Source organism: Neopelma chrysocephalum, unplaced genomic scaffold (genome assembly GCF_003984885.1).
Source record: "Neopelma chrysocephalum unplaced genomic scaffold, ASM398488v2 Primary Assembly neopelma1_141, whole genome shotgun sequence".
Lineage (NCBI taxonomy): Eukaryota > Metazoa > Chordata > Aves > Passeriformes > Pipridae > Neopelma > Neopelma chrysocephalum.
The window spans coordinates 1390449-1401981 of NW_020897803.1; the positions used below are offsets into that span (position 1 = coordinate 1390449).

Below are 11533 nucleotides of genomic sequence, written 5' to 3' on the forward strand. Positions count from 1 at the left end.
AGTTGTGAAGGCAGTGTGTGGTTTTACACATCCAAAACAACACAGAAGAGCAGGTAAAAGGGAGGAGGTTTCTTGTCTACAAGAAGCTGGTCAATAAATCACTTCAGGGTCTCTCTCAGGGCTCAGGGAGTTCTTACCCAGTGTGGGAAACCAATGTTATTTACTGCCTTTCTCTGCATGACACAACAAAGGGCTTTAAATCTTCCCAGACCTGGCACCACGTGCATCTGTACCATGAATTTTCCTGAGCGTTTTCAGTAAACAAGGGTGTGTTTCTGGACAGCTCTGCAAGTTTTTCATTGGTGAGGAAACTCTGGTCATGCTTCTGCAGCTGTTTTAGCCTCGACATTGAAGGGGGCTGATATTCAAAGAGTGTTCAGAGTGAAAGAGGGGGAGTCCCAGGTACCACTTTGCTGCTTCAGTGCTGCAGTTTGCGGAGAAATTAAATTACTTGTACTTATTAAATGTGAAACTTTTCTCTCATGCCTCATGTTCATGCTGTTGTAGCCCATGTCTGCTCTGCTGATTCTAAGCAGAAGCATAGGCTTGTCCTCTTCAGCTCAGTAGTTCTCAGTTATTCTGTTCTGCCTTATTTTTAATCTTCTGTGGCAGATTAAAAGATGGGTTTTTTTCAACAAGAACAACCCCAAACCTCAGAATTCCTGGGAGACATCATTAGCCCTGTGTCTTGGCTTGTCAGATCTACAGTTCTGTCATGGGAGGAGTTTCAGCTCAGTGATGGGAGGAGGGAGGGCTCTGCATTTTAGAGTTAAAAAGGAAGGGGGGAAAGTGCAGTTTTCACTGCTGGCACCGCCAGGTCTCTAATTCCAGCATTACTTTCCCCAACTATTCCACATTCTGGTTCTACCAGGGCAGGAGCTACAAAAGTTGGCGTAACATCTGTTTTTAACTTTCATTTTTATTCATATATGTGAAAACATTACAGTCCCAACAGATTGGTACAGGAACACCACACGCCCCAGGCAGGGACCGTGTTTGCAGGGCAGGAGCACCCGGAGCAGGAAGGTGCAGTGTGAGGGCTCATGGGACAGTGTGTTCCTGGCTCAGCCTCAAGGAGGCTCCTGTCCACCCTGGGAAGGCCTCAGGTGGAGCTCAGAATTCCTCCCTCCTCCATTCTGGCTCCTCCTGTTGGTGTCAGTGAGCTTTGGGCTGAGATTTCTCCAACAATGTGTTTGGAGAGGGTAATTTTTTTTCCTCTTGCAAAGAACGTGCTAAAAACAAAAGAGTCCAGGAATTAAAGTAGAAAACAGTTGGTGTTGGATATGTCCTGTAAAGGATGAAGGACTGTATTTTGAAAAAACAAATCTAGAAATTACCTGTTGCATTTCCTTTTATATATTATAATATATATATTTTGTACCAGGGAGGGGCTCTGGCTGCAGTCGGAGGAGGTGAAAGGCTGAGCTGGGGCTGAGGGGGAGCTCTGACCTGCAGCAGGGCAGAGGAAGCCTTTGGGATCAGGGATGAGTTCCTGCCACTGCCACATCTTCCCTTCAGCAGCACACAGAGGTGTGTTTGCACCTGGGCAGTGCAGGAAGGTCCAGTCCAAGTTCTCGTGCGCTCTTTTCCTGGGATAACCGCAGAGTGGGTTTGGAGCTATGGAAGTGCCTTGTGTTCCCTGCTGCCAGGCTCTGACTGTCCCTTGTGTGTTCCTTGCAGGCACCCAGGGCGTGGCACCGCCCCCTCCAGCCCCCGTGGTCGGGCTCCAGACTCCATCCACCGGGCTCCTGGGCGCCCGACCCGGGCTGATCCCGCTCCAGCGGCCGCCGGGAATGCCGCCCCCGCCGCTGCCGCGCTTCCCGCTGATGCCGCCGCGCCACATGCCCCCCCACATGATGCACAGGGGGCCCCCACCGGGGCCGGGGGGCTTCGGGATGCCTCCCCCCCACGGAATGAAAACCCCCTTCCCTCCACCGGGGCACTTTGTGAGGCCCGGGGGGGTCCCGGGCAGCGGGGGCCCGGGCGGACCCGAGGAGAACAGGGACGGGCGCCAGTTCAGGAACGACAGGCAGACGTTCACCCCCAACAGAGACCAGGAGAGGTTCGGAAGGAGGTCGTTTGGGAACCGGGTAGAAAACGAGCGTGAGCGCTACGGGAACCGCGGGGACGACCGGGAGCACGAGCGCCTGGGGAACCGCGAGCGGCGCGACTGGGGCCGGCGCAGCCCCGAGCGCGACAGGCACAGGGACTCGGAGGACAGGAACAGGCGCTCCAGCGGCCACCGAGACAGGGAGAGGGATTCCAGAGACCGGGAGTCGCGCAGAGACAAGGAAGAAGGCCGCGGCAAGGAAAAGCCGGAGGTGACAGACAGGGCGGAGGGCGACAAAAACCACGAGTCCCACGGCGGCAAAGCGGCCGACGCAGACATTGTTTCAGAACTCGCGGCGGGAGAGTCCGAACCTGCGGGTGCGAAACCTGCGGAAGAGTCGGCACCCGAGGCTACCTCATCCCTGGAACAGGCGGACAAGGACACGGGCTCCGTGGCGGAGGCTCCGCGCTGAGCCCGGGCCCTGCCGAGCCCGGGTCGGAGTGTCGAGCTTTAGTTGTACAGTGCTGTAAATCCGCTGCCGCCCCCGGCCCTGCCCAGCGCAGGGGCCCCGCCAGCAATTTGATTGCTTCCCCTCCTATTTAAAAATAGCCACAGCATAACATAAATACTGAAGAGATGATTAAATATTACCCGTTTTTGCTGTAACTTTTTTAAAGTTTTGACTTTAAAAAGTTTACGAATCAGAAGTAGAAGTGCTTTCTATTTTGTTTTTAATTTAAGAAAAAGGTAACGGTGAAAGCTCCTCAAAAACAATAGGGATGTGTTTTTAATAAACTCTATTTTCGTAACAAACTTTTAACGTGTGCTATTCTTCCTACGCTGCACTGAAGTGGAAAAGGAGTATTCAACAGCCTAAAGTTGGAACTGTTAATGCTGTACTGGAGTCTAAATTAGACTGGTTTGGTTCTGTTTGTGAAAGGAAAATCCACCTGTTTGTGTAGCGATTCACAGAAGCGAGTTTTTATTTGTAACAGTCCTCTGGAGTTTTAGATTGCTGCATTTTAATGAGATACTTGACCACCCTGGGTAAAAGTTAGTTTTGAGATGTTAATTGCAGAGTTAACTGTTTAGTGTTTGTTTGCAATGCAGTCCATTCTTTGCTTTATTTTTTATTTCCTCCCTCTCAATTGGTTCTGTGGTTCCTGCTGCCCTTGATTTGCCTTTTTTTAAGAAGTGACACCTTCAGGCACATCTGCTCTGCTGTTCCAAGGTGTGTGCTGGGCTTCTCTACCTGTCAGCCACTGATGCTGCTGGAAAGTGAGACCTCAGAGGCACCACAACCTGCTGTAAATTGCCAACCTGGTTCTTGAAGTGGAGCTGGGACAAGGATTCTGCCGCTTCCTCTGGGATCGGGGCCGCTCCGGTGGGAACACCGGCCCTTCCTTACCCTGCCAGAGGTAGGTTGTGCCCCCCCTGGTGCTGTGCCTCTGGGCTGGGTGTTTCCTGGTGTTCCTGGAGTTCTGCCACCTCCTCTCCATAGCACTTCCATGGTTGTGTCACATTGGACGAGGGCAGTTTCCCAGTGGCTGATCCCTTGGGCACAGACAGTTTGGGAAGTCCTGCCCCTCCAGAAGCACCATAGGAAACGTGTTTGAATCCTGTGCATATTTAATGGATTTTTTTTCCTTTCTATAGGTGTGTTTTACCTTTAAAGCTGAGTTTTTCCCCAAGGAAAGGGCAGCTGCTTCCTTAGTCCTTTTTCTCAGCTGCCCTGTGGAATTGTCTCTGGGGGAGGGAGGGATGGGAGAGCCAGTGTGGAGCTCTGGACGGGGGAGAGGACATCTATTTTTATGTTCTTGCAATAGCAGAATAAAGAGAGAAAGAACCTGTTTACACATTGCAGTGAACTCAACTTCCATGTGTTAAAACTCGTGTCCTCACTGGTTGTTTCCTGCCGGGCCTGTGGGATGTTCCTGTGTCCAGAGAACACCAGACACTGAGGTCTGAGCCTTGGAAAAAGCTGCCTCAGCTCTGTAAGGAGGGAGGGTTTGTCTCACTGCATTGAAGAGCTGGAGACAAGAATGAAAGGGACAGAGGCTGCTCTGTTCACACAAACCCCACCTCACCTTCTCTCCCTTTCCCTCAGTAGGGAGCTGAAAGCAGAGCCTAGGAAACCTGTGGAGCAATTCCTTACTGCCTTCTGCAGCAGTGCCTGTGGAATAACCTCACAGTGACCCTCTGGAAGAGGCACAGGCAGGTGAAGACTCACACAATTGTCTGGCACCAGCAGGGAATGTAAGTTTAAAGTATTTTTACAGTATTCCCGCTCTACTCCCACGTTCCTTTTGTAACATTCCTCAGTGGAATGGGGTTATCTAGAACTGCAACCTGCTACTTCCATCAACATCCTTATGTACAAGATAAAGGCACACTGATACAAGTCCTCATTAAAATGATTCATTTCCTCTGTTAAGAGAGACTCTGAAGTGTTTCAGAGGGACACCCAGAAACGTGATGGAAGCTGGCACTGGCACACAGTGGTTACTCCTGGCTGGTCCTGGGATTCCACCTGGAAGCAACTTGCTGGATGCACTGTAACCACCCACCTGCTGGAGCCCAGGCCCCCTTTCTTTTCCCAGCAGGTGCAGGTTTGGGGGTGTTCCCTGTTTACAGACAGCCAGACCCAGGTGTATCTGCCCAGAACATTTATTACACAGGCTGGAGATCTACAAATGCTGCACCTTCACCAGGAGGCAGCTCTGACACCCCCAGGGCTGCTGCTCTTTGCCAGGGTCTGGGATGTGAATGCTGCCCCCCTCCTCCCTGGCACACAGCAGGGATTTGCTCCAGTGAGGGATGCGACAGGGAATGGTGCAGGTGTGTGAGCAGAGACCACAGAGCTGTTCCATGAGGGACACTTTAATTGCCACGTACATCATACAAAACGCCGTCAGTCTCAGCGGTTTAAGCGCTGCTTGGGATGCAGAGGAGCAGGAGATTAGTGACAAATCTTGGGCTGGCACGAGGAAGGGCAAGAGCAGCAATGGAGCAGCACTGCAGGTGCCACACTTAGCTCTTGGCGATCCCAATCACCCCACAGGCCAGGCGGGGCCCCGCGTTCCCCGTCAGCTTGCTCTCGTTGTCCCCCCCTCTGCCCAGGTCATCCCGCTTCTCGTGGACCTAAAAGAGAATTTGTGTTACTGCAGATCCCAATCCCCACAATCCACTGCTCCCAGCAGGGTCTCACACCACACACTAACTGCACAATGTCAAACCCGTATCCCTGATAAAAACTCCCAACTGGACTTTCCTTCCAGTGTCCTCAGGTGCCCGTTTCCACACCTTTCAGTGACAGCATTTGTGCCAATTCCCTCCACAGACCAGTTCCTTCAGTCACCCCCAGCTGGAAGGGGCAAAGTTAAAGGGAGAGGGACATCCCTGAAAGGCCAGCAGGAAACTGGGATCTCATTAACCCCCAGAGCAGCACCAGTCCCCCCGCACTCACCACCATGGTGCGGCCGATGATGCAGTGAGGGCCACTGAGGGAAATGACGGAATCCTGGATCTCCACCTCGGCCACTCCTCCCTTTGCAGTCACATTGCCCAGGTCTCCCACGTGCCTGCACAAGAACACACACACAGACTCAGGAAAGGGGCTGGGATTGAAAGCTCTTCCAAGGGAAGGCTGGGACTTGATGTTGTTACTACACTCAGGCCACACGTGTCCAGAATCCCCCCCCTCCATGCCAGTGGCATCACCCTCTGCCCACAGGCTCTCAAATTCCACAGATTAACCTATCCTGCACAGACCAGGTTTGGTGGAACACTGCCACTGTTCCTAAGAGCTCTTAATGCCCATCACAGATCAGCTATTCCACAGGCTTTAGGTTTAAACAGGATTAGGAAGAGCAGTTTGTCAGGAAACAGGTCAAAGGGGACACAGGAGGTGCTCAGTTCCAGGCAGAAGTAGGGATGATGATTCCAGTTTGGCATTGCCCCATCACTTGGCATCCTGCTCTCCCACACAGCTTCTATCACAGCTACATCTCTGCCTGGGCTTCCTAGAGATCTGTGCCTCGAGCAGGGGAGTTTTCACGGGACTTCTGGGCATTCCAGGATGCTGTTATGTCCTGCACACCCGCCCCAAACAAAACACTCACTCAAAATACAGCTGATCATGTTCTGCTAGACTCAGAACCTGGAATACCAACACATTCCTGAAACATTCCACACAGCTCAGCCAGGCAAGTGCTGAGCACCAGCTTCTTACACAGCACAAACTCCACATTTTTAACCAAGTCCTATCAAATCAGGTCAAGGGCAGCTTTCCCTTTAGGAATTTGCTTGATTTAAGCTTCCAGGAAGCTTCAGTCCAATTGTTTCAACTGGAAACTGATAAAAGTCCTTGCACTCTCCTAAGGGATCCTGCTGCCCACAGTTGCCCTGCTGGGAGCAGGCAGGGCACAGCAGGAGCAGGATTTGCCAAAACCAAGCCTGCCAAAGCCTCAAGGTCCGTGCAGTCCCAACCTTTAGCCCCGAGCAGCGGCTGCCAGGCCCTGACACACCATTTCATGCTGTGTCATGCAGGAGCTGGCCCACATCCAGCTCCCAGCTCCGCCTGGCCGGCAGCGATCCATCGCCCAGGTGGGATTCATCGGCCACACAGGGAGCACTCATGGACACAACCCTGAGCATTCCAGGGCTGGTCCCGATGCCAAGCTGCTTCTAATGCTATCCCAGACCCTCCCCCTGTGCAAGGCCAGGCTTTAGGTTTAAACCTGCTCCCAGCTCTGCTCCTCTGCAGCTCCTGTGCTGCCCCAGCCACACCAGCTCCTCAGGTGTCCAAGGGCTCCCAAGGGGAACTGGACTGCTGGAACTGCTCCCAGGGGAGGAACAAGGTCTCCCATCCCACTGAAGCACAGAGATACCCAGCAGGAGCACAGGCCCTCGCTGTCCCCTCCTCCCAAGCCACGACAAAAACCAGTGGCACGTCCCGAAGATGACATTTTACCCCACACTCAGGGAGCCCACGTGTCAAACAAACTGCTGCACAGTGAGCACAGCCCCGGTGACGTGACCTCACACATCCTGCAGGATTACCAGGGCGTCCCTGGGCTCTCCCACGGCCTGTCCCAGCCCTGCACTCACCTCTCGGCGTCGCTCGGGGCCCCGTGCTGTTTGCGCTCCGGGTTGAAGTGAGGGCCGGCACTGGTGCACCCTGGAACACAGCACAGGGATCCGTCAGGGCAAACCTGCTGCTCCCACGGACCCATCAGGAAGCAGCTGCTCTCCTGTTGCATGTCCCGCTAATCCTCTGGGAGTAAATCACCCATTGCAGACTCAGAAGTCCAATTAAGTACAGCTGCTCGTTCCAGAGCTCCCTGGGCTCACCCGGGAGCTTTCTTATTTCTCAACACCGGGGTATCCAACCCTGCTTGGGATGGCAGACCTTGACCACCAGCCTCAACACGTTCAGAGTATTACACAGGGAGCACTTCCTTGGGAAACGCCACACGTTTCCTAACACAGATTTGCAGCCGCCAGACCCAAGTCCTGCTGCAACACTGCAGGAAGCTCTTTGAAGCTGAGCACCCACACTCCAGCCGTGGATGGGCACCTTACCGTTCGTGTTGTCCCCGAATTCATGGACGTGGAAGCCGTGCTCCCCATCGGCCAATCCAGTGATTTTTCCAGTAACTTTCACCGGTCCATCGCCCTTGAAAGGAAAGGATTTATCATCACCACACGGACTTTAGCATTACACGGCTCTGTGTCAAGCCAAGGTGACAGGAAGCCCTGCAGGCTCCTCCACCAGCCCAGCACCGCCTTGCACAGAGCGTCTGAATTTATTTATCCATCTCTGATGCAGCCTTCCCGTTATTTATCACCGAACACAAGCGGGGCCCGTTATCTGGCCGTGCCTTCCAGAACGATCCCGTGCTTTCACCGGGAAGAGCAGATGACCCCGCAGCCGCTCCCCCGCCTCCCAGAGGTGACGGCGCAGCTCCAAAGGGCCGCGGCCATTTGGAACCGCAGCTCCGGCCGGCCCCCGGGGGGATGAATGGAGCCGCGGGCAGTGTCTCAGCCTCCCGGGGGGAGGCTCGGTGCCCGCGCCGCCCCTCACCTGCTGCTCGAAGTGGATGACGCCCTGCACGGGCCCCTCTCCGCGCATCACGCACACGGCCCGCGTCGCCGCCATTTTGGTCCGCTCAGCCCCCGCCCGCAGCGCCCGCGGACTGCGGACACGCCCCCCCCGCGCTCCCCTTATATAGGCCGGGCCGGCGGCGGGGCGGCCAATCGCGCCGCGCGCCTCGCGCGGCCCGGCCAATCGCGGCGGGGGAACGTGGGGGGCTCGCGGCGGCGCGCGCGGGGGGTGGCGGCGCCCCCTGTTGGCGAGAGGGGGAAGGTGTGGCACTGGCACCAGGATCGGGACCGGGAGGGACGGGGCCGAGCTGGGTGGGATGCGGAGCTCTCGTCCCAAACTGAAATGAATACGGTTGTGAAGTTGCCCCCGAGCAGCTCCGTGTCTCAGAACAGCCGGCCTGCCCAGGGGGTGTTTTCAACTTAAATCAGAAGCGCAGAAGATTGGAGAGCATGTGGGGCTTCAGGTAATCCTGGAATGGTTTGGGTGGGAAGGGACCTTAAAGCCCATCCACTTCTAACCCCTGCCATGGGCAGGAACACCTTCCACTATCCCGGGTTTCTCCAACCTTGGCCTTGGACACTCCCAGGGATGGGGGAGCCACAGCTTTTCTGGGCAACCTGTGCCAGGGCCTCACCACCCTCAAAGCCAAGAGTTTCTTCCCAATATCCCATCTGACCCTGCCCTCTGGCAGTGTGAAGCCATTCCCTCTTGTCCTGTCACTCAAGGCCCTTGGAAATAATCTCTCTCCATCTTTCTTGTAGCCCCTTCAGTCCCTGGAAGGCCACAATCAGGTCACTCCAAAACTCTTCTCCAGGCTGAACAATCCCAGCTCTCCCAGCCTTTCCTCCCAGCAGAGCTGCTCCATCCCTCTGATCCTCTTGGTGTCTCCTCTGGACTCTCTCCAGCAGCTCCATGTCCTTGCTGTGCTGTTCCCCAGGGCTGGAGGCAGCTCTGCAGGGGGGTCTCACCTGAGCAGGGCAGAACCCACTCCTCCCCTCCTGCCCACGGTGCTTTTATAATTAATTAATTATTAATAATTAATTTCTGTATATGACCGAGGTATAAATGACTTAAAGCCCAGGTGATTTTTAAGCCACACCTTCGGGGCCTTGTTAAGGTCAGGGGAGGATGAGCAAGGGTTGTTTCACACCTCAGACTCACACAAAACACCTGAGTCATGGCCCAGGTGACAGTAAGGAAGCAGAGATTTGTTTTCTTGAGAAAACTCCACATAAATACATGGGGATCGTTTGTCTGAGAGACAGGTGTGGATTTGTAGTTTAACCCTGGAAAGATGCTGGGGAAGAGCAGGAGAACCAGGCAGCTCCCTACCTAAGAGGCACCTTGGCACTGTGGGCTAAACTCCTTGGAGTTTTAATCCTGATGTGCCTGGAGAGAAGATACTCTGTGAGCAAACAGGTCTGTGCTCGTGGCACAACATGCAGCACTTGTTCCATCAGGAGGAGAGATTTCAATGCCCTCCAGGTGGTTCTGGTTTGATTTAAATATTTTGTAAACTTCTTTTAAGTAGCAGTGTCTCATTTTACTTCCAGTCACCCTTGGCTTCCCTTATCACTCCCTCACTTTGTCAGGGCCCTCTCACAAGTGGCCTTTCTCTTCCTTCCAGTCCCATCCCCAAAACTGCCTGTGTTTTTATCAGGCAGGTTAGTTCCTTCCTTCCTGGAATAATTTCAAGATGTGCCCTTGTTCATCATGCCCGGACATGAATGTAGGGCACACGGGTGGATAAGAGCCAGATGTGTCAGGTTCCTTCATAAGTGCAACAATCAAAGTAATGATTTTAATGATTGTGTTAATCATCGGTGTCAGGGGGCCTGTGAAGGTGCCCTGGGCTGCCCAAGTTGGGCAGAACTCAGCTGAGGGGCACCCAGCTGGAGAGACCAGGAACCTCACACAGGTCACACCCTGAGAGCGTCCCCTGGGATTCTTTTCTTTCACCAGTACAACAGGAACACAAATGTGTTATTTCCAAGGAGCCAGGGAAAGGTTTTTGTTCTGTTTTCTCCCACAAACTTCCTTTTAACTCATTGATTTTCTTATATCTTGCCAGCAGGTGAGAAAACCCACCCCCAAAGCAGCTCAATGGGGTGTCTGACAGCACAAAAATCATCACTGGACCCTGTCAGGTCAAATGGTGACGTGATTATTTTGTTACTTGGAGTCAATTCAGGGAGGAAAGAAGAGGAAGTGCATCCTGATTGTTTCCTAACTTGCCAGCTTAAAGGGCAGATGAAATAACTCCTGTGTGATGCAGGTGAACAGCAGCCTAAGCTATGTAGACAGAGGCTAATAAACTTCCCAGCAAAATGTGCAAAAGTAACAAAAAACCCCCCAAAACGTGGCCTGGATCAAGCACAGAGCCCCTGCAGCAGCAACTTCTGAGCAAAATTTACACGGATGAAAAAATTAAGAGGGAATTTTGAGGGTTCTGGCTCCCTTGGCAACCACACCCCTGGTGCAAGTACGTGGTAATTCCTGCTTGTGGTGGCTCCTCGGGAAAAATAAGGGTTAAGCTGAGAGCTGAGCTGAGTTAGCTCGGGATTGCCGGAGTAACCCCTCACTGAGGTGATGTGCAGTCCCTTCCCAGTGCGCTGATCCAGCTGCCGCCTGGAGCTGCTCTGTGGAAAGCTGGAGTGCCTGGATTTGGGAGAAGAGTGCCTGGATTAGGGAGCCCCCCGAGGGCGAGGGAGGCGGCGCACACGTGTTTGTTCAGCTCGCACCACGTGTGCGTTACAAGCCCGTGTTTTGAGTGGTCTGGGAGAGGCTTTGGGGGGCGGATTGTTTGTTTTTCTTCCTTTAGGATCCCGCTTTCTAGAAGCTGGAATTTCCCGCTGTCTGATGCTTTGTCACCGGACTCAGCTGCCAACACACCCGTGCCTGGCACAGTCTGGGACACTCCAGGCTGTCTCCTCTGGCCTTTTGCTGCTGCAGGAGGTGTCAGGGACCTGCTGTCCCCTGCCTGCCAGACCCCTGGGCATCCCCAGAGGCACTCGAAGACCACCAAATAAAAAACCAGACCCCAAGGCTTTGTGCTGTCCTGAGCAAGGACACTGTGTGTCATTAACGTGTTCCCCTGGGATTGCAGGTGGGTAAGGACACTCCCCCACCTCCCAGGGATGCTGGGAGAGGTAATTCCCCGAGTTTATGTTTGTGTGGCGTTCTGAAGATGAAAAGTGCTGTGGAAATGATTGTTTTTTTCATTAGGACTCTGCGCTGGTGGCTCCCTGCTGCTGAAACGAAGGGTAGTGCTGCTGATAACCGAAGGCTCCCTGTAATTAAAGGAGTGTCAGCTGGAAAGCCTTTGCAAGATTAGAAGCAACATTCACTTTTAACAGCTCAACCGAGCTAATCTTTGT

General features: G+C 53.7%; 2 protein-coding genes across 3 annotated transcripts in view; one reads left to right on the top strand and one right to left on the bottom strand.

Annotated features, from left to right (window-relative positions):
* The window catches only part of SCAF4 (SR-related CTD associated factor 4), a 29672-nt gene extending 25768 nt beyond the window's left edge, over positions 1 to 3904 (top strand). The window contains exon 21 of one of the 2 annotated variants that reach the window (XM_027699760.1): positions 1681 to 2863. In XM_027699760.1, coding sequence (XP_027555561.1) covers positions 1681 to 2522 — 842 coding nt within the window. In that variant the 3' untranslated portion in view covers positions 2523 to 2863. Of the gene's footprint in view, positions 1 to 1680 lie in introns of both variants that reach the window. The other variant, XM_027699761.1, reaches the window with a different exon arrangement.
* Positions 3905 to 4699: 795 nt separating this feature from the next.
* Positions 4700 to 8259, bottom strand: SOD1 (superoxide dismutase 1). Its single transcript, XM_027699762.1, has 5 exons — positions 8136 to 8259; positions 7634 to 7727; positions 7160 to 7229; positions 5517 to 5631; positions 4700 to 5191 (listed from the first exon to the last, which is right to left on the bottom strand). The coding sequence occupies exons 1-5, from the start codon at positions 8208 to 8210 to the stop codon at positions 5081 to 5083; spliced, it is 465 nt and encodes a 154-aa protein (XP_027555563.1). The 5' UTR covers positions 8211 to 8259; the 3' UTR covers positions 4700 to 5080.
* Positions 8260 to 11533: the final 3274 nt, after the last annotated feature.

Excerpts from the sequence above, each read along its gene's own strand:
- SOD1 (XM_027699762.1), bottom strand. The coding sequence starts at position 8,210 with ATGGCGGCGACGCGGGCCGTGTGCGTGATGCGCGGAGAGGGGCCCGTG. Across the intron at positions 7,230-7,633 it reads ATTCGGGGACAACACGAACG|GGTGCACCAGTGCCGGCCCT; the intron begins GTAAGGTGCCCA and ends GCTGTGTTCCAG. Across the intron at positions 5,632-7,159 it reads GCCCCGAGCGACGCCGAGAG|GCACGTGGGAGACCTGGGCA; the intron begins GTGAGTGCAGGG and ends GTTCTTGTGCAG.